The sequence below is a fragment of the Coregonus lavaretus genome, assembly GCF_964263955.1.
Source record: "Coregonus lavaretus genome assembly, contig: HAP1_SCAFFOLD_442, whole genome shotgun sequence".
NCBI lineage: Eukaryota > Metazoa > Chordata > Actinopteri > Salmoniformes > Salmonidae > Coregonus > Coregonus lavaretus.
In genome coordinates, this window is record NW_028166911.1 from 150,751 (window position 1) to 172,265 (window position 21,515).

The following is a 21,515-nucleotide window of genomic DNA, read 5'->3' on the forward strand; positions in this document are numbered from 1 at the left end:
AGGCAATGGTGACAGAGAGTGTTATATTAAAGAGAAAAAAGTTTTGTTCCGAGTTTAATCACTGAAACAGAATGTCTCTCTCCTCTCACCTCCTCATACGTTAGGGCTGCATTACTGAATGACCTCTGAGTGGCGCTCTTCTCTCAGACCACCATGATGCATCGGAAGCCTTGGTGGTGCGACCATTTAAAACGTGCAATTTCTCTGTTCTTCGACCCCCCCATCTGTTCTGGCTCAGGGTTCAATAATGGACTAATCTGTAGCAGACCAGAGGATATATATATATATATTTTTTTTAACTTGTTTGTTTACCGAGCAGCTGAACCAGACCCAAAGTGTTGTGGTATACATTTTCCCACATTTCTTTTTCAATCTTTACATACACAGTGATATTCAAACATAAAATACCCAACAACACATGGGTGTTTTTTCTTTTTAAACTCAGAATTCAGACAGCACACTGATTGGATAGAGCACTGTGTTACCGCACTGCAGATGCAATATACCCCGAGCCACATTGGGTCGTGCTCATCAGGGCCCGCGATGGATAACGTTTTAAAACGTTTTGCCATGGAAAATTAAAATTAGCGTTTCTCATTGGACAAGCCCAAGCAGTCCCTCCCTGTTTCAGTCAGTTTTCTTCCATTTGGTGCCTAATGAACACAACTTTGGTCTGAACAAGCCACGTGTGGTTGTTGTTGTTATGGATATTAAGAGAACACTGATGGATTCAAAGCTGGAGAGGGTGCAGCAAACAGACAGCGCCACCGTGTACATGCAATCTTTCAGCCATTTTCCCCTCCCCCCCTCCCAACACCAGTACAGTACAAACATCATGGTCAATGGAGTCTTGTAACAGAGAAGAGCTGTAGGCATGGAGGTATTATTGCCCAAGGCGACATTAAGACTGATATGCGTCCACAATGGTACACTATTCCCTATGTATATAGGGAATAGTGAGCCATTTTAGTTTTGCCCTAGACCTGCACAGCTGTGTTGCAGTATGCTTACGTTAGCACGTCGCTTTACTTGACGGATTCTAGGTCTGTGTTCGAAATGGCACACTATTCCCTAGAGCACTACATTTGTCTCTGCAGTATATGGGGAATAGCAAGCGATTTCCCCCAGGTATGCATCCTACTGTGTTGCAGAGGGCTTCAGTTTGAGTGGTTGCATTCTAAAAAGACCCACAGCAGTCTGATAGCCATGGCCTCTAATCCTCTAAATATACTGCATACTGTGCCTGGTCCCAGATCTGTTTGTGATGTCTTGCCAGCTAGCAAGACAGCACAAACAGATATGGGACCAAGCTACAGTATACATTGCCTCTACTTCATAATGCCACAAGAAACCTACAGCTTATCCCCAAAATACATGTTTCAACAGCCAAAAGTGAGCCAATTTAAATCACCACTATCATTATATACCCAACAAAACTTTCCACGATAATAAAGAATACTACATCCAAATAAACGTCTTCTGAAGGTACCATGACAACAAGGAAGGGACATTACTGCACCGCAACAAAACAGAACGACTAGAAGAACATGGACACTGGAAAGAAACGGTAAACAAAGAATTTCAATGAACGAGTCGCTAAATAAAAAAATAGATATTCCCTGCCCTCAACCGAAATTATACAAAAAAAGAAAAACACAAAAAATAGTTTGAACACGGTTACGTTCAATTTGCTCCAAGTCCATTTTTTGTGTTTGGCTACACTTACCAGGAAACTAGCAAGGATGGCGTCTCGCTCTCTCAGTTCTCTGACTTTTCCTCTTTAAAAAAATAGATGTACTAGAGGGATCATACAGCATTCCAGAACTAAATTCAAATGATAAGAATCATAACCATATCTTTTAGGAAAAAATAAAATGTTTGCTGTTTAAAAAACATAATACCATACTTTTGTTTTGTTGTTGTAGTATATATAGTTTTTGCATTCAGTTCTGTATGGATATGAAGACATCTACAATCTCATCCCATCGTGACTGTATGGTAAATGCTTGGTCAGTTGAAACGAGAGCACCATGAGGAAAGAAACAGGAAGTCAGAATCGAATACTGTCGTTTTTGGGGTTTGTAGCCCCAATGTGCCCTCTTTCCTCTCCACAGAACTGTCAATCACTCTCGCCAAGGCTCCGCCCCACTGTCAGAAAAGGGGCGGAGTGAGGGAGAGTGAGGGGAGGGCTCCTCCCCCCCATGCCACTCCACTTTTCCTCCTTCTCTTTCTCTATTCAGTGTGTCAAGTAGATGCCGGGAACTCAGTGCTGTTTTTAAACACAAGTTTTGCATGAATTTTCACTATTTATTAGTCATTGTTTATGTTAGACTCTCTGTGTGTTCGTGTTTTATCGTCCTCTGTTCCCCAGTCATTGGTTGGTTCCTCTCATCTCTTTGAGCGTTGGGTTGGTTCTCCGCAGAGTCAGCGGTCTCCAAGGTAAGGCTACTCATATTCCAGGAACTGCTTGTGATAGAATAGAAGATACCTGAGGGGAAAGGAAATAGCTATTAGACTTAAATGTGATTTACTCCTGAGTGGCGCAGTGGTCTAAGGCACTGCATCGCAGTGCTAACTGTGCCACTAGATCCTGGTTCGAATCCAGGCTCTGTCGCAGCTGGCCGTGACCGGGAGACTCATGGGCGGCGCACAATTGGCCCAGCGTCGTCCAGGGTAGGGGAGGGAATGGCCGGCAGGGATGTAGCTCAGTTGATAGAGCATGGCGTTTGCAACGCCAGGGTTGTGGGTTCGATTCACATGGGGGACCAGTATAAAAAAAAAATGTATTCACTAACTGTAAGTCGCTCTGGATAAGAGCGTCTGCTAAATGACTAAAATGTAAATGTAAAATGTAATTATTAATAGTAATAGTAGTACATGAAAAGAGCTAGACTTAAATGTGGTTAGTTTGTGTGGGGTTGTTCAGTGTTGTTAACCCTATAAGAATGTGTTTGGATGGAATCGACCCCTAGAGTTGGGGTCAATTGAATCTAAATTGAAGGCAATCTAACGTTGTGTTCAGAAGGGCACACAAAACGTTTTGCAAAAAAATAAAATGAAAATCTGTGTTGTTATTGTTAAGTATTAGCAGTAGTTGTCCAGGTCATTCTGAACATGACCCGGGTATCGAACTGCAATCCCACAGGAATTCCACTTCCAAATCAACTGAGAGGAACTTGGTACTACCTGAACTTGTTCAATAACAACATAACCTTTTGTTTTCTGTTGAAAAACATTACAGCGTACCCACGGTCAAAACCTTTTACAACGGAAAACGAAACAGAGCGTTTTTCTATTGGGTAGTCCCTATTGGGTAGTCTTTTCTTTCAGTCTGTTTTCTAAAGAATATGACCCTGGTGTCTGACTACCCACCCTTCACTGTCCAGCACGTCCTTGATGCTGGCCTTTGTGATGATGGCGTCGTCACACTTGAACCACTGGTCCTTGTGTTGGCGGATGAAGCTGGTGTAGTGGCCGCTCTCCAGGGTGCCCTGGTGGTTCACCACCGCAAACAGAGAATACCTGGTCCACCACAACACACACAGAGACAGTGGAGAGTTAAACAGAGAATACCTGGTCCACCACAACACACACAGGGACAGTGGAGAGTTAAACAGAGAATACCTGGTCCACCACAACACACACAGAGACAGTGGAGAGTTAAACAGAGAATACCTGGTCCACCACAACACACACAGGGACAGTGGAGAGTTAAACAGAGAATACCTGGTCCACCACAACACACACAGGGACAGTGGAGAGTTAAACAGAGAATACCTGGTCCACCACAACACACACAGGGACAGTGGAGAGTTAAACAGAGAATACCTGGTCCACCACAACACACACAGGGACAGTGGAGAGTTAAACAGAGAATACCTGGTCCACCACAACACACACAGGGACAGTGGAGAGTTAAACAGAGAATACCTGGTCCACCACAACACACACAGGGACAGTGGAGAGTTAGTGGAGAAGCAAGGGAGGGGAAGTAAATAACTTTATAACACAGTTGGTGGTATATAGCGACTTCACCTGATTATTCTGGCTTCACATATTCCTCTTAGTTTATACATCTATTTCTCTGACCATGTGAACTAGCCAGAGGGGCCATCCATTTAAATAGTGACACGGACCATGGTCAGGAACACTCGACTAAACTACCAACTAGAAATGGTACTGTATAACACTGATTCATTTAACCCTGGTAAATGTATTGGAAAATGAATGCCATTGTAACTGCCATGGTTGAGAAAAATATAGCTACTTTTAATAGTTTACATTTATTTCATTTGGGAGTCGGACTAGGATGCTCCACGCCGTTAACGTTCGCTGTTGCGCTAGAATGGAAACAATTATAATTAAATTAATTTAGCTTTTTTTCCTGTGCACCTGTTGTCAAATAAATTACAAACGGCATACAAGGAAACTCTGGCAACAGATGACAACGGTGTTATTCAGACCTAGGTTCAAATACTATTTGAAATCTTTGAAATACTTTCAGCGTTTGCTTTAGCCTGCCTGGAGTGCTAGGTGGGCGATGTTTGCACTTGCAACTATTGAATTGGTTCCATTGTGCAAGGCAAGCTCAATCAAGCCCAGATAAAGTATTTAAACAACATTTCTTATTTGAACCCAGACCTGGTGCTGTTTACTGGCGATATGTTGCTGTTGTTTACCATAACACAGAATAAACTTGGACATACTTACTTATTGTCGTTGTTTAACACTTCTACTGTCTGTTGATAGTGGCCATTCACTCTGCTCTCCTTACTGTAGAGGACAGAGACACTCAGTCACATGCATGCTCATATCAAATGACACTTAGAAGAAAATCATCCAACATGTAACAGAGACATACATGGTTACACAGCCATTCAAATGACAGTCTCACAGTGACGGTTACATTTACATTTTAGTCATTAAGCTGACGCTCTTATCCCCAGCGACTTAAAGTGCATTCATCTTAAGGTAGCTGGGTGAGAAAACCACATATCACAGTCATAGTAAGCTCATTTCTCCTCAATAAAGAAGTTAATCAGCAAAGTCAGTGCTAGTAAGAAATACAAGTGCAAGAAAGGCAAGGATGACTGTTACTACAATCTGTTATGTCATTGTATGACAGTGTTATGAAGGAAAGTGTTACCACATACTATAATTATGTCATGAGTATTCAGACATAATACTGTGTCTTTGATTGATTGATTGATTGATTGATTTTGGGGTAAAACAATTTGTCCAGTTATAAACTATTTACAAGTACAAAGACCCCAGAGGATGACATGAGTGTTGAAACACGTATTCCTATGTTGTGCTGGGTGTCATTTACCACATATCCACTAGGGGGCATGGGTGTCCTGTATAATAAGCAGGCAGACAGCGGAGAGTCTCCTACACTCTCCTATTTCTCTGTCCATTGATCTGCCACTCACTACATTCAGAGCTACATGACTACTGCCGTTTCAGCCAGAGCTACATGACTACTGCCGTTTCAGCCAGAGCTACATGACTACTGCCATTACAGCCAGAGCTACATGACTACTGCCGTTACAGCCAGAGCTACATGACTACTGCCATTACAGCCAGAGCTACATGACTACTGCCGTTACAGCCAGAGCTACATGACTACTGCCATTACAGCCAGAGCTACATGACTACTGCCATTACAGCCAGAGCTACATGACTACTGCCGTTACAGCCAGAGCTACATGACTACTGCCATTACAGCCAGAGCTACATGACTACTGCCATTACAGCCAGAGCTACATGACTACTGCCATTACAGCCAGAGCTACATGACTACTGCCGTTACAGCCAGAGCTACATGACTACTGCCGTTACAGTCAGAGCTACATGACTACTGCCGTTACAGCCAGAGCTACATGACTACTGCCGTTACAGCCAGAGCTACATGACTACTGCCGTTACAGCCAGAGCTACATGACTACTGCCGTTACAGTCAGAGCTACATGACTACTGCCATTACAGCCAGAGCTACATGACTACTGCCGTTACAGTTAGAGCTACATGACTACTGCCGTTACAGCCAGAGCTACATGACTACTGCCGTTACAGTCAGAGCTACATGACTACTGCCGTTACAGTCAGAGCTACATGACTACTGCCATTACAGCCAGAGCTACATGACTACTGCCGTTACAGTCAGAGCTACATGACTACTGCCGTTACAGACAGAGATGTGTCACTGGCATCCCCAAAGCATTGTCCAATGGTGAATACACAGTAGATAGGTAGCTAGGGTATATGATGAATAAACAGTAGGAAGGCAGGGTATATGATGAATAGACTGTCGGAAGGTAGGGTATAATGACAAATAGACAGTAGGAAGGTAGGGTATACAGTGGGGAGAAGAAGTATTTGATACACTGCCGATTTTGCAGGTTTTCCTACTTACAAAGCATGTAGAGGTCTGTAATTTTTATCATAGGTACACTTCAACTGTGAGAGACGGAATCTAAAACAAAAATCCAGAAAATCACATTGTATGATTTTTAAGTAATTAATTTGCATTTTATTGCATGAAATAAGTATTTGATCACCTACCAACCAGTAAGAATTCCGGCTCTCACAGACCTGTTAGTTTTTCTTTAAGAAGCCCTCCTGTTCTCCACTCATTACCTGTATTAACTGCACCCGTTTGAACTCGTTACCTGTATAAAAGACACCTGTCCACACACTCAATCAAACAGACTCCAACCTCTCCACAATGGCCAAGACCAGAGAGCTGTGTAAGGACATCAGGGATAAAATTGTAGACCTGCACAAGGCTGGGATGGGCTACAGGACAATAGGCAAGCAGCTTGGTGAGAAGGCAACAACTGTTGGTGCAATTATTAGAAAATGGAAGAAGTTCAAGATGACTGTGAATCACCCTCGGTCTGGAGCTCCATGCAAGATCTCACCTCGTGGGGCATCAATGATCATGAGGAAGGTGAGGGATCAGCCCAGAACTACATGGCAGGACCTGGTCAATGACCTGAAGAGAGCTGGGACCACAGTCTCAAAGAAAACCATTAGTAACACACTACGCCGTCATGGATTAAAATCCTGCAGCGCACGCAAGGTCCCCCTGCTCAAGCCAGCGCATGTCCAGGCCCGTCTGAAGTTTGCCAATGACCATCTGGATGATCCAGAGGAGGAATGGGAGAAGGTCATGTGGTCTGATGAGACAAAAATAGAACTTTTTGGTCTAAACTCCACTCGCCGTGTTTGGAGGAAGAAGAAGGATGAGTACAACCCCAAGAACACCATCCCAACCGTGAAGCATGGAGGTGGAAACATCATTCTTTGGGGATGCTTTTCTGCAAAGAGGACAGGACGACTGCACCGTATTGAGGGGAGGATGGATGGGGCCATGTATCGTGAGACCTTGGCCAACAACCTCCTTCCCTCAGTAAGAGCATTGAAGATGGGTCGTGGCTGGGTCTTCCAGCATGACAACGACCCGAAACACACAGCCAGGTCAACTAAGGAGTGACTCCGTAAAAATTAACTCAAGGTCCTGGAGTGGCCTAGCCAGTCTCCAGACCTGAACCCAATAGAACATCTTTGGAGGGAGCTGAAAGTCCGTATTGCCCAGCGACAGCCCCGAAACCTGAAGGATCTGGAGAAGGTCTGTATGGAGGAGTGGGCCAAAATCCCTGCTGCAGTGTGTGCAAACCTGGTCAAGACCTACAGGAAACGTATGATCTCTGTAATTTCAAACAAAGGTTTCTGTACCAAATATTAAGTTCTGCTTTTCTGATGTATCAAATACTTATGTCATGCAATAAAATGCAAATTAATTACTTAAAAATCATACAATGTGATTTTCTGGATTTTTGTTTTAGATTCCGTCTCTCACAGTTGAAGTGTACCTATGATAAAAAAGTACAGAACTCTACATGCTTTGTAATTAGGAAAACCTGCAAAATCGGCAGTGTATCAAAAACTTGTTCTCCCCACTGTATGACGAACGCACAGTAGAAAGGTAGGGTATATGATGAATAGACAGTAGAAAGGTAGGGTATATGACGAATAGACAGTAGGAAGGTAGGGTTTATGACAAATAGACAGTAGGAAGTTAGGGTATATGACGAATAGACAGTAGGAAGGTAGGGTATATGATGAATAGACAGTAGGAAGTTAGGGTATATGACGAATAGACAGTAGGAAGTTAGGGTATATTATGAATAGAGAGTAGGAAGGTACTGTAGGAAGGTTATATTCCATACCCTGATGGTGGAGGATGGAGAACACAAAACACACACAGCGTTCATACACACATCTCATTATTTGATAGCGCTGGAGCAGGAGGAGTGAGGGTCTTATATTTCCAAAGCAGAGCTTAGATCTGCAGTGTGTGTTACCCCACCTGGAAGCTATGAAAGGTGTCATGTCCAGCTCTAGAGGGAAGGAGACATATGTGGTGATCTTCCTCCTCAGTTTTGCAGAGTGTTCAAACCGCTACATCCCAGGAGGGAGGAGAGAAGAGAGGGGAAAGAGGGAGAGAAGAGAGGGGGAGGGGAGAGAGAGAAAGAAAGAGACACATTATTTAGACCCATCCCTGATCTTCTGGTCATTTTGAAGGGAGGGATTACTTGTGAGAAATAGAGAGCCCTGTTAGACTTGAGCCCTGATGGTAATAGATTAATCAGAACAGCCATGGATCAGTCTGAAGAGCAGAGAGAATCCCACATTCAGCACAGCCCTATGAATATTATAAAAAGCTTATGTATGGCCCACCACATCTCCATAAATAAAACATGTAGAGGACTGAGTGTGTGTGTGTGTATGTATGTGACTGTGACTGTGACTGTGTGTGTGTGTGTGTGTGGTGTAGTGACAGTAATGGAAGGCAAATCTTTCCACACAGAAAAAATTATAGCAGTAGTTATAATAGGCCTCTATTTAAGCATACAGTGAGAATGACAATGAATTGTGTAACATGATATGTTCATATATTAGTGTATTTATTATATATTATTACACTTCAATATATCATATGTTCTTATATTGTATTTAAATACATTGTCCTTAGTGGTCATGGCAGGCCTCTTGTGATTGGCCGGGAGCAGAGAGAGACTCACTTTGAGCTGGAAACACGCCACGATGGAGAGAGACTCACTTTGAGCTGGAAACACCCACGATGGAGAGAGACTCACTTTGAGATGGAAACACGCCACGATGGAGAGAGACTCACTTTGAGCTGGAAACACCCACGATGGAGAGAGACTCACTTTGAGATGGAAACACGCCACGATGGGGAGCTTCTTCATCGTCAGCTGTTTGGTGGACTCCTGGTAACTATGGCAACCACCACATTTGATTTTGGCACTGCTTCCTAGATGCTCAGGCCGAGTGAACCTGCAGAGAGAGGGAGTGGAATGATAAGAGAGCGAGAGGGAGGGAGGGCGGGACAGAGAGAGAGAGTATATAGAAAGAGAGAGAATGTGGAGAGAGAGAGAGAGAAAGGGGAGTGAAAGGGGTGGGGGAAGAGAGAATGAGGGAAGATAATACATTCAGAGGGTACAGAGACAGATAAAGTAGAAACACACCAAGTGTACAAAACATCAGGAACACCTTCCTAATATTGAGTTGAAGAGCCTAAATTCGGCGGGGGATGGACTCTACAAAGTGTTGAAAGCGTTCCACAGGGATGATACACACAGGAAAATGTTGAGCGTGAAAAACCCAGCAGCGTTGCAGTTCTTGACACAAACCGGTACGCCTGGCACCTATTACCATACCTCGGATTCACCTGGTCAGTCTATGTCATGGAAAGAATGTTTTGTACACTCAGTGTGTAAAGAAGAGACAGATATAAAGACAATAGATAAGAATTTGTTTGTAGTGATACATAACAAGTCAGTTTCCATGGTTACACTGCAAGAGGCTGCAATATAGTGCTAAGCACCGATCAGACCACGCCTGTCGATGGAACAGTGAAGTCACCAGTGTTCTGTAGGGGGGAGGCCAACAATGGTGGTCAACGAAGTGACTAAGGATTGATACTGTTCATCAGCGAGAGAGAAAGACTTCACACACTGCAGCATATGTTCACAAGGGTAGGACCCCAGGAAGAATAGCTTCTGCTTGGCAAAAGCTAAACGGGGATCCGAATGAACAAAAACAATCCAACATCCACACTAGCACACCACTAAGAATGCGTGCCCAATACATTGGACACTAAGATAACCTGCCTAAATGACTACCAACCCGTAGCACTGACGTCTGTAGCCATGAAGTGCTTTGAAAGGCTGGTCAAGACTCACATCAACACCATTATCCCAGAAACCCTAGACCCACTCCAATTTGCATACCGCCCCAACAGATCCACAGATGATGCCATCTCTATTGCACTCCACACTGCCCTTTCCCACCTGGACAAGAGGAACACCTACGTGAGAATGCTATTAATTGACTACAGCTCAGCGTTCAACACCATAGTGCCCTCAAAGCTCATTAATAAGCTAAGGATCCTGGGACTAAACACCTCCCTCTGCAACTGGATCCTGGACTTCCTGACGGGCCGCCCCCAGGTGGTAAGGGTAGGTAACAACACATCTGCCACACTGTTCCTCAACACAGGGGCCCCTCAGGGGTGCGTGCTCAGTCCCCTCCTGTACTCCCTGTTCACCCATGACTGCATGGCCAGGCACGACTCAAACACCATCATTAAGTTTGCTGACGACACAACAGTGGTAGGCCTGATCACCGACAACGATGAGACAGCCTATAGGGAGGAGGTCAGAGACCTGACCGTGTGGTGCCAGGACAACAACCTCTCCCTCAACGTGACCAAGACAAAGGAGATGATTGTGGACTACAGGAAAAAGAAGAGGACCGAGCACGCCCCCATTCTCATCGACGGGGCTGTAGTGGAGCAGGTTGAGAGCTTCAAGTTCCTTGGTGTCCACATCACCAACGAACTATCATGGTCCAAACACACCAAGACAGTTGTGAAGAGAGCACGACAAAGCCTATTCCCCCTCAGGAGACTGAAAAGATTTGGCATGGGTCCTCAGATCCTCAAAAAGTTATACAGCTGCACCATCGAGAGCATCCTGACTGGTTGCGTCACCGCCTGGTATGGCAACTGCTCGGCCTCCGACCGCAAGGCACTACAGAGGGTAGTGCGTACGGCCCAGTACATCACTGGGGCCAAGCTTCCTGCCATCCAGGACCACTATACCAGGCGGTGTCAGAGGAAGGCCCTCAAAATTGTCAAAGACTCCAGTCACCCTAGTCATAGACTGTTCTCTCTGCTACCGCACGGCAAGTGGTACCGGAGCGCCAAGTCTAGGTCCAAAAGGCTTCTCAACAGCTTCTACCCCCAAGCCATAAGACTCCTGAACAGCTAATCATGGCTACCCGGACTATTTGCACTGCCCCCCCCACCCCATCTTTTTACGCTGCTGCTACTCTGCTAATTATTTATGCATAGTCACTTTAACTCTACCCACATGTACATATTACCTCAACTAGCCAGTGCCCCCGCACATTGACTCTGCACCGGTACCCCCCTGTATATAGCCTCACTACTGTTATTTTTATTTTACTTCTGCTCTTTTTTTCTCAACACTTTTTTGTTGTTGTTGTTTTCTTTTACTTTTTTATTAAAAAATAAATGCATTGTTGGTTAAGGGCTGTAAGTAAGCATTTCACGGTAATGTCTACACCTGTTGTATTCGGCGCATGTCTCAAATAAAATTTGAAGTGTGTATATTATAACAATGTTTTCAACCCTCAGACTCAGCCCTGTCTGTACCTTTAAGAGGCATGCTGCAGCACCCAGGCTGTGACTGGGGATGGAGTACAGGAGGGAGAGGAATAAGGAGGAGGAACAGAGAGGAAGTGAGGACACAGGAAACAGAGGAGATGGAACATAAAGAAGAGCAAATTGACATTCATCAAATTACAGGAGAGAGAGCGAGAGAGAGCGAGAGAGAGAGAGAGAGAGAGAGAGAGAGAGAGAGAGAGAGAGAGAGAGAGAGAGAGTCAGGTTATATGATTGTGGTAGCAGAGGTGGAGAGAGAGATAGGATAGAAGATGAGTAGACTAGACAGCATACTATGTTTATGGTAGTCCATATGAAGTGGAGACGGACGGACAGACAGGCGTCTAGTGGAGAGGAGAGGGATAGACGTGGTGAAAGACATGGGGACGGACAGACAGACGTCTAGTGTGGTCATACCTGCGTAGACAGTCTGTGAGCGTGGTGGCCCCTGAGAGGTGGCTCTCTCCATTGACCGTTGAGCCGTCTCCCCCGGGGCTGAGGGGCCAGAAGGGAGTGGACGAGCCCGGCAGGTCCAGACTGATGTCCCAGAATGGGTCTATTGTGGTGGACACACCGCTAGAGAGGGGAGGGGAGAGGCTCAAAGAGATACATTGTGTGTGTATGGGTGAGTTACGAGGTAATGTGGGTTGCTAGAAAGACTGGTGTGTATGTGTGTTAGTATTCATACTCTTGGTCATATTAGTAGTCATGGGGAAAGGGTGATGGATGGTCATGGTGTGTAAGCTTTAATCCATACACTTTGTGAGTGTGTACACATACATTCTGTTCAGCCAACTGCACTGATAGGGGTCTATGGAGGGGGTTACTACTGTCTCTGTCCAATAGGGGGCTATGGAGAGGGTTACTACTGTCTCTGTCCAATAGGGGGCTATGGAGGGGGTTACTACTGTGTCTGTCCAATAGGGGGCTATGGAGGGGGTTACTACTGTGTCTGTCCAGTAGGGGGCTATGGAGGGGGTTACTACTGTGTCTGTCCAGTAGGGGGCTATGGAGGGGGTTACTACTGTCTCTGTCCAGTAGGGGGCTATGGAGGGGGTTACTACTGTCTCTGTCCAATAGGGGGCTATGGAGGGGGTTACTACTGTCTCTGTCCAATAGGGGGCTATGGAGGGGGTTACTACTGTCTCTGTCCAATAGGGGGCTATGGAGGGGGTTACTACTGTCTCTGTCCAATAGGGGGCTATGGAGGGGGTTACTACTGTCTCTGTCCAATAGGGGGCTATGGAGGGGGTTACTACTGTCTCTGTCCAGTAGGGGGCTATGGAGGGGGTTACTACTGTGTCTGTCCAGTAGGGGGCTATGGAGGGGGTTACTACGGTCTCTGTCCAGTAGGGGGCTATGGAGGGGGTTACTACTGTCTCTGTCCAATAGGGGGCTATGGAGGGGGTTACTACGGTCTCTGTCCAATAGGGGGCTATGGAGGGGGTTACTACGGTCTCTGTCCAATAGGGGGCTATTCCCTGTAAGTATAATGGACCCAAGCCATGAGCACACGCTGCAAGTAGACATAGTGAAGAAGTATTATAGCTAAAGAGATAACCCTACAGTCCCTTGTATTTCAGTCAGGTATATAGGGAGCTAGCCCTACAGTCAGGTATATAGGGAGCTAGCCCTACAGTCAGGTATATTGGAGCTAGCCCTACAGTCAGGTATATTGGAGCTAGCCCTACAGTCAGGTATATAGGGAGCTAGCCCTACAGTCAGGTATATAGGGAGCTAGCCCTACAGTCAGGTATATAGGGAGCTAGCCCTACAGTCAGGTATATAGGGAGCTAGCCCTACAGTCAGGTATATAGGGAGCTAGCCCTACAGTCAGGTATATAGGGAGCTAGCCCTACAGTCAGGTATATAGGGAGCTAGCCCTACAGTCAGGTATATTGGAGCTAGCCCTACAGTCAGGTATATAGGGAGCTAGCCCTACAGTCAGGTATATAGGGAGCTAGCCCTACAGTCAGGTATATAGGGAGCTAGCCCTACAGTCAGGTATATTGGAGCTAGCCCGACAGTCAGGTATATAGGGAGCTAGCCCTACAGTCAGGTATATAGGGAGCTAGCCCGACAGTCAGGTATATTGGAGCTAGCCCAACAGTCAGGTATATAGGGAGCTAGCCCTACAGTCAGGTATATTGGAGCTAGCCCTACAGTCAGGTATATAGGGAGCTAGCCCTACAGTCAGGTATATAGGGAGCTAGCCCTACAGTCAGGTATATTGGAGCTAGCCCTACAGTCAGGTATATAGGGAGCTAGCCCTACAGTCAGGTATATAGGGAGCTAGCCCTACAGTCAGGTATATTGGAGGTAGCCCTACAGTCAGGTATATTGGAGCTAGCCCTACAGTCAGGTATATAGGGAGCTAGCCCTACAGTCAGGTATATTGGAGCTAGCCCTACAGTCAGGTATATTGGAGCTAGCCCGACAGTCAGGTATATAGGGAGCTAGCCCTACAGTCAGGTATATAGGGAGCTAGCCCTACAGTCAGGTATATAGGGAGCTAGCCCTACAGTCAGGTATATTGGAGCTAGCCCTACAGACAGGTATATTGGAGCTAGCCCTACAGTCAGGTATATTGGAGCTAGCCCTACAGACAGGTATATTGGAGCTAGCCCTACAGTCAGGTATATAGGGAGCTAGCCCTACAGTCAGGTATATTGGAGCTAGCCCTACAGTCAGGTATATAGGGAGCTAGCCCGACAGTCAGGTATTTTGGAGCTAGCCCGACAGTTAATGGGAGCTAACTTCTGTGTTGTGTTGTGTGTGGCCAGGTGTGGCTGAGCCCGGCTAGCCGTGTAGCACTGTGTAGTATGCAGTAGAGTGCAAAGAGTGCAATAGTGTGCAGTAGAGTGCACTAGAGTGCAGTGTGCTCTGTGTTAATGTGACAGGACAGCCCAGCGTCTAGAGAACCACCTCCCAACAGCAGCTACACGGGGAGGGGAGGACCATGAATTAAATATGAGAGGAGTGCAGTGAAGGGGCACTGTTGGGAGATTGGGAAAGATGAGAGCAGTGTTGGGAGATTGGGAAAGATGAGAGCAGTGTTGGGAGATTGGGAAAGATGAGAGCAGTGTTGGGAGATTGGGAAAGATGAGAGCAGTGTTGGGAGATTGGGAGAAAGATGAGAGCAGTGTTGGGAGATTGGGAAAGATGAGAGCAGTGTTGGGAGATTGGGAAAGATGAGGGCACTGTTGGGAGATTGGGAAAGATGAGAGCAGTGTTGGGAGATTGGGAAAGATGAGAGCAGTGTTGGGAGATTGGGAAAGATGAGGGCACTGTTGGGAGATTGGGAAAGATGAGAGCAGTGTTGGGAGATTGGGAAAGATGAGAGCAGTGTTGGGAGATTGGGAAAGATGAGAGCAGTGTTGGGAGATTGGGAAAGATGAGAGCAGTGTTGGGAGATTGGGAAAGATGAGAGCAGTGTTGGGAGATTGGGAAAGATGAGAGCAGTGTTGGGAGATTGGGAAAGATGAGAGCAGTGTTGGGAGATTGGGAAAGATGAGAGCAGTGTTGGGAGATTGGGAAAGATGAGAGCAGTGTTGGGAGATTGGGAAAGATGAGAGCAGTGTTGGGAGATTGGGAAAGATGAGAGCAGTGTTGGGAGATTGGGAAAGATGAGAGCAGTGTTGGGAGATTGGGAGAAAGATGAGAGCAGTGTTGGGAGATTGGGAAAGATGAGAGCAGTGTTGGGAGATTGGGAGAAAGATGAGAGCAGTGTTGGGAGATTGGGAAAGATGAGAGCAGTGTTGGGAGATTGGGAGAAAGATGAGAGCAGTGTTGGGAGATTGGGAAAGATGAGAGCAGTGTTGGGAGATTGGGAAAGATGAGAGCAGGTTAGAAAAGGGGAGAGAGGTGAGACTGGGGCTAGAGAGAGGGAGAGGACAGGGGGAGTGGAAGGGGGAGAACCACTGTGGCACTAGAAGAGAGTACTAAGGCAGGAAGCACTGGGAGAGGTGAGCGCAAGAGGGGAGAGAGGTAGGTGAGTGTGGGGGAGAGAGGTACGTGAGAGTGGGGGAGAGAGGTACGTGAGAGTGGAGGAGAGAGGTAGGGGAGTGTGGGGGAAAGAGAGGACAGAGGAGGCAGTGGGAGGTGAGTCACTCCAGACTGATAAATCCACTGTTGCAGAAGGAGAGGGTAGTGGGGTCTAGGCTGATTAATTAACCGTAGCACAAGGAGAGGGTAGTGGGGTCTAGGCTGATTAATCAACCGTAGCACAAGGAGAGGGTAGTGGGGTCTAGGCTGATTAATCAACCGTAGCACAAGGAGAGGGTAGTGGGTCTAGGCTGATTAATCAACCGTAGCACAAGGAGAGGGTAGTGGGGTCTAGGCTGATTAACCAACCGTAGCACAAGGAGAGGGTAGTGGGGTCTAGGCTGATTAATCAACCGTAGCACAAGGAGAGGGTAGTGGGTCTAGGCTGATTAATCAACCGTAGCACAAGGAGAGGGTAGTGGGGTCTAGGCTGATTAACCAACCATAGCACAAGGAGAGGGTAGTGGGGTCTAGGCTGATTAATCAACCGTAGCACAAGGAGAGGGTAGTGGGTCTAGGCTGATTAATCAACCGTAGCACAAGGAGAGGGTAGTGGGGTCTAGGCTGATTAATCAACCGTAGCACAAGGAGAGGGTAGTGGGGTCTAGGCTGATTAATCAACCGTAGCACAAGGAGAGGGTAGTGGGGTCTAGGCTGATTAATCAACCGTAGCACAAGGAGAGGGTAGTGGGGTCTAGGCTGATTAATCAACCGTAGCACAAGGAGAGGGTAGTGGGGTCTAGGCTGATTAACCAACCGTAGCACAAGGAGAGGGTAGTGGGGTCTAGGCTGATTAACCAACCGTAGCACAAGGAGAGGGTAGTGGGGTCTAGGCTGATTAATCAACCGTAGCACAAGGAGAGGGTAGTGGGTCTAGGCTGATTAATCAACCGTAGCACAAGGAGAGGGTAGTGGGGTCTAGGCTGATTAATCAACCGTAGCACAAGGAGAGGGTAGTGGGGTCTAGGCTGATTAATCAACCGTAGCACAAGGAGAGGGTAGTGGGGTCTAGGCTGATTAATCAACCGTAGCACAAGGAGAGGGTAATGGGGTCTAGGCTGATTAATCAACCGTAGCACAAGGAGAGGGTAGTGGGGTCTAGGCTGATTAACCAACCGTAGCACAAGGAGAGGGTAGTGGGGTCTAGGCTGATTAACCAACCGTAGCACAAGGAGAGGGTAGTGGGCACTGGGAGAATGGGAGTGTAGGGGAGAAAGGATGGAGGGAGGGAAGGAGGGAGTGAGGTAATAGGAAGGAATCTGATATCAGAGGGAGAAGGGCAAGGGCAAGGGAGGGTAGAGCAGGGGAGAAAGGAGGGAGGAGGGGGTAAGAGGGAGGAGGAGGATGGGAGGAGGAGGATGGGAGGTGAGAGCAGAGGAGAAGAGCAGAGGAGGAGGATGGGAGGTGAGAGCAGAGGAAAAGAGGGGGGAGGAGGATGGGAGGTGAGAGAGCAGAGGAGAAGAGGGAGGAGGAGGATGGGAGGTGAGAGCATAGGAGAAGAGGGAGGAGGAGGATGGGAGGTGAGAGCATAGGAGAAGAGGGAGGAGGATGGGAGGTGAGAGCAGAGGAGAAGAGGGAGGAGGAGGATGGGAGGTGAGAGAGCAGAGGAGAAGAGGGAGGAGGATGGGAGGTGAGAGCAGAGGAGAAGAGGGAGGAGGAGGATGGGAGGTGAGAGCAGAGGAAAAGAGCAGAGGAGGAGGATGGGAGGTGAGAGAGCAGAGGAAAGTTCTTGCCTCCTGGCGATGTCAGATGTCAAAATGTCAAATGTGAGTCTTTTAGCAGTCTTGACACATACAACCTTTTCCTTCTTCCACACACAGTCTTGTACAGCTAACCTTGTGGGGACACACAATTCAAAATCCTATTTTCGCTAACCCCTAACCCTAACCCATACTTTTTCCTTAACCCTAACCTAGAAACCTAACCTTAACCCTAATTCTAACCTTAACCCCCTAGAAATAGCATTTGACCTTGTGGGGACCAACAAAATGTCCCCAAATGTTTGTTTGTTTAAACACGTCCACACACACAGGGGATGTTGGCTAGTGGAAAGAAGATGAGGCGCTCGCACACACACACTTACTGGCAGACTTGACAGGTGACATCTGATTGGAGGCCGCCGGTGAAAATTTGGTCAATGATGCAGCTACAGTGGTTCGGATTGTTGGCCTTCTTCCCGTTGTCATCTCCTAGGTAACCAACAGAACACAGATAGAGAGCGAGCACACAACTCTCTCTCCCTCTCTCCCTCTCTCCCTCCCTCTCTCCCTCCCTCCCTCCCTCCCTCCCTCTCTCCCTCTCTCCCTCTCTCCCTCTCTCCCTCTCTCCCTCCCTCTCTCCCTCCCTCTCTCCCTCTCTCCCTCCCTCTCTCCCTCCCTCCCTCCCTCCCTCCCTCCTGCAGTGAAGCATGTCTAGCACCTCTAAACTCCCTCTACCTTACTGCAAATCAGAGGCCTCCTTACTGCCGGGACCCTCTCTATGTCTGAGTCAGACCTGTCTGTGTCATTGCGGTGCAGTGGGGCACATTGTCATTCCCCCCACAATGCTCTCTGTCCCTTCGGTGCGCGGCATTGTCACTTTCCCTTCACTCAATCCCTTCAGTACATTTCCACTGGTGCTGAGTGCCGACAACACACTGCATTATGGGTAGATTTGACACAGACGTGTCTCCTCGGCAAAAGTGGCGTTTCGATTGACACAACTGAGGATTCAGCGCATGCAGAATTTACGCAGGCAGACAGACGTGACAAATCTGTTCTCTCTTATAACCTATTTCAACTGTAGGCTAACTGATAATATTCCGTTTTAAACCAGACAATGACATTGTAGATCTCATACATTTATCATACATCTTTTCTTGACGAAAACCACTTTGGTCTCTGATCCGCAAGAAGAATCAGAACATCTCTCTTCGGTTACAATACACTCACACTGTCTGTACTGCAATGAGTGCAGTTACACTGAAGAGATACAATATATCTCAACTGCCACTTCTCTTTAACAATACTACAGTATTATACTGTATTTATGAGTAAGTTATTAAGTGAAACTTTACTCCAGTATTTAAGTAATAAGTCAGGAGGGCGATACTTACGGGTGGTGTCTCCTTTGCAGTGCCGGTGCAGCACGTCCAGCGCTGCGATGAGGAACTCGTGGGCATCCTGTTGCTCGTAGCCCGCTAGGTGACGTGCGTGAGTCCACACCAGGTGCAGCAGCCGGAAGGGAATGTGGGGCCAACGGTGGCCCGAGTAGAACTGTGGAGAGAAAGTAGGTTAGTGTGAGAACAGGGATTTAACATCTGGCAGCCATGTTGTTAAATTTACCTACACTCTACTTGTATCTTCACTGAAAGGGAAAAGTGCCCGTTTTTCTTTGTATAGCTGACACATTATCACAGGGATTCCCAAACTTTTTTGGGCCCACGACCCCATTTTGATATCCAAAACATTTAGCAACCCCACCATGTAAAAAAGGTGTTGTAAGTCAATTGCCAATGTTTACTTTTCTTCAATTGGAGCTATGACAGTCTATTGCAAATCAGTTTTACAGTACTTTTGACAGTATTTCTAGCCGAAGGAAGTAGTTTGAAGTGACTGAACTGCATCAGAAAGGTATTGGGAAGTTCAGAAGATCATCAGGCAATAATTGTGTATGATCTTCTCTGTAGAAAATAACATATTTGATGATGTTCTTTTCCCCCCAGTTTGATTTAGTGCCTGGTCTTGTCCAATCTGTTTAATTGAGTCCTGTGCGGCTTGTGGGCATTCATTGTAAAGTGAAACAGAAGACACACAAGTGTTCCTGAAAGTCTTATCTTTCAGCGATGGGGTCATACTACTTTGTAGCTTAAACCGTTCAAAAGATACTCACATTTGTAGGAAGAAAACAGAAAACGCTCTTTACTACAACCGCATCTAGCGGATACTAGAGGTTACTGACATAACCCCGGTTCTATGGACCAAGCAGTTAAAAAATAATAATAATCATCAGGCGACACCACATGGGAAACACTGCCTTACCACTACATGAGCCCATCGACATAACTTACTAACCTGACTTGAATCAATTTCTCCAAGCATCTAATATTAGTGTTAGCAAATGCTAGCATCCACTAGCAAATGCTAGTGATTGTTAGCAAACGTTGGTACCTGTTAGCAAATGCTAGTAACTGTTAGCAAAAGCTATTATCTGTAAAAAAAAGTATTTGCTAGAACCTGTTAGCAAATGCTATTATATGTTAGTGAATGCTAGTCACTGAACTTCCAGAGAGAGAGTGTGTGTGAAACCAGACTGCTGAATCTCCAGGTTGCTATGGGGATTGGATGATTGACAGTCTAGGTCAGGGTGTGAGATGGAGAGAACATTTTACATTTACATTTTAGTCATTTAGCAGACGCTCTTATCCAGAGCGACTTACAGTTAGTGCATACATTATATATTTTTTTTCATACCCCCTGTGGGAATCGAACCCACAACCCTGGCGTTGCAAACGCCATGCTCTATCAACTGAGCTACATCCCTGCCGGGCATTCCCTCCCCTACCCTGGACGACGCTGGGCCAATTGCGCGCCGCCCCATGGGAACACCACCATAATGAAAAGAGTGCTCTGCTTGAATGCAGAAGCAAGCCTATTACAGTACACACATACCTTTAATCTCCTGACTCACGCACACACAAATAAGCTTATATCTTGTATCTTACAGGCTCTTTGGTCCTGCGCTGCGGTTTGAAGCAGGCTGACAAACCAAAGAGTCTATAAAAAGAAGGGAGACGGGGAGGGGTTGTTCAAAGACCATCGCCTCCCTGGCTGAGAGGAGCTATGTGTGGGTACAGACTCAGAGGAACAGACCCGCTTTCCTGGTACTGATGATGGTGCTGCATGCGCCAAGTTCAAAGGAGAGGAGGAACGCGTGGAGCAGGAACGAGCATCGTGATTGGGAGAGAGGGAAGAGAAGTGTGTGCGTGCGCGTGTGCGTGCGTCTGGCTCTAAGGGACAAGAACAGAGCAAGAGGGACTGAGATATGCGCTCTAGCTGAATAGTTATAAGCAAGCACAAACAGTTTGTTCTGAAACTTTTATTGTAGTTCCATTGTAGCATGACAAGTATTCTCCAAGGGTATGCTTTTAACTTTTCTCCTTGGTTTACTCTAGACACTAGTTGATTCACGCTGTCACATCTGAACACTAAACGGTTGCTCCCCCATGTGATGAAGGTGAATGGTTGCTCCCTCCCTTTGTTCTAGCTGAACGGATCAGCCCACTGAGGCCTCCCGGAGAACACCTTCCTAATATTGAGTTGTATCCCCCTTTTGACCTCAGAACAGCCTCAATTCATCGGGGCATGGACTCTACAAGGTGTCGAAAGCGTTCTACAGGGATGCTGGCCCATGTTGACTCCAATGCGTCCCACAGTTGTGTCAAGTTGGCTGGATGTCCTTTGGGTGGTGGACCATTCATGATACACATGGGAAACTGTTGAGCGTGAAAAACCCAGCAGCGTTGCAGTTCTTGACACAAACCGGTGTGCCTGGCACCTACTACCATACCACGTTCAAAGGCACTTAAATATTTTGTCTTGCCCATTCATACACTGAATGGCACACATACAAAATCCATGCCTCAATTGTCTCTAGGCTTAAACATCCTTCTTTAACCTGTCTCCTCCCCTTCATCTACATCAGGGTTCTTCAA

The 21,515-nt window shown here is 46.6% G+C and overlaps 1 protein-coding gene across 1 annotated transcript in view; it reads right to left on the minus strand.

Annotated features, from left to right (window-relative positions):
• Window positions 1-822: 822 nt before the first annotated feature.
• Window positions 823-21,515, minus strand: part of LOC311114097 (ubiquitin carboxyl-terminal hydrolase 22-like) — a 58,858-nt gene continuing 38,165 nt past the window's right edge. Inside the window, exons 6-13 of the mRNA XM_084189378.1 lie at window positions 18,918-19,077; window positions 17,907-18,012; window positions 12,197-12,355; window positions 9,240-9,366; window positions 8,375-8,466; window positions 4,711-4,773; window positions 3,373-3,522; window positions 823-2,488 (exon numbers count right to left, since the gene is read on the minus strand). Coding sequence (XP_084045504.1) covers window positions 2,446-2,488; window positions 3,373-3,522; window positions 4,711-4,773; window positions 8,375-8,466; window positions 9,240-9,366; window positions 12,197-12,355; window positions 17,907-18,012; window positions 18,918-19,077 — 900 coding nt within the window. The 3' untranslated portion in view covers window positions 823-2,445. The remainder of the gene's footprint in view (window positions 2,489-3,372; window positions 3,523-4,710; window positions 4,774-8,374; window positions 8,467-9,239; window positions 9,367-12,196; window positions 12,356-17,906; window positions 18,013-18,917; window positions 19,078-21,515) is intronic.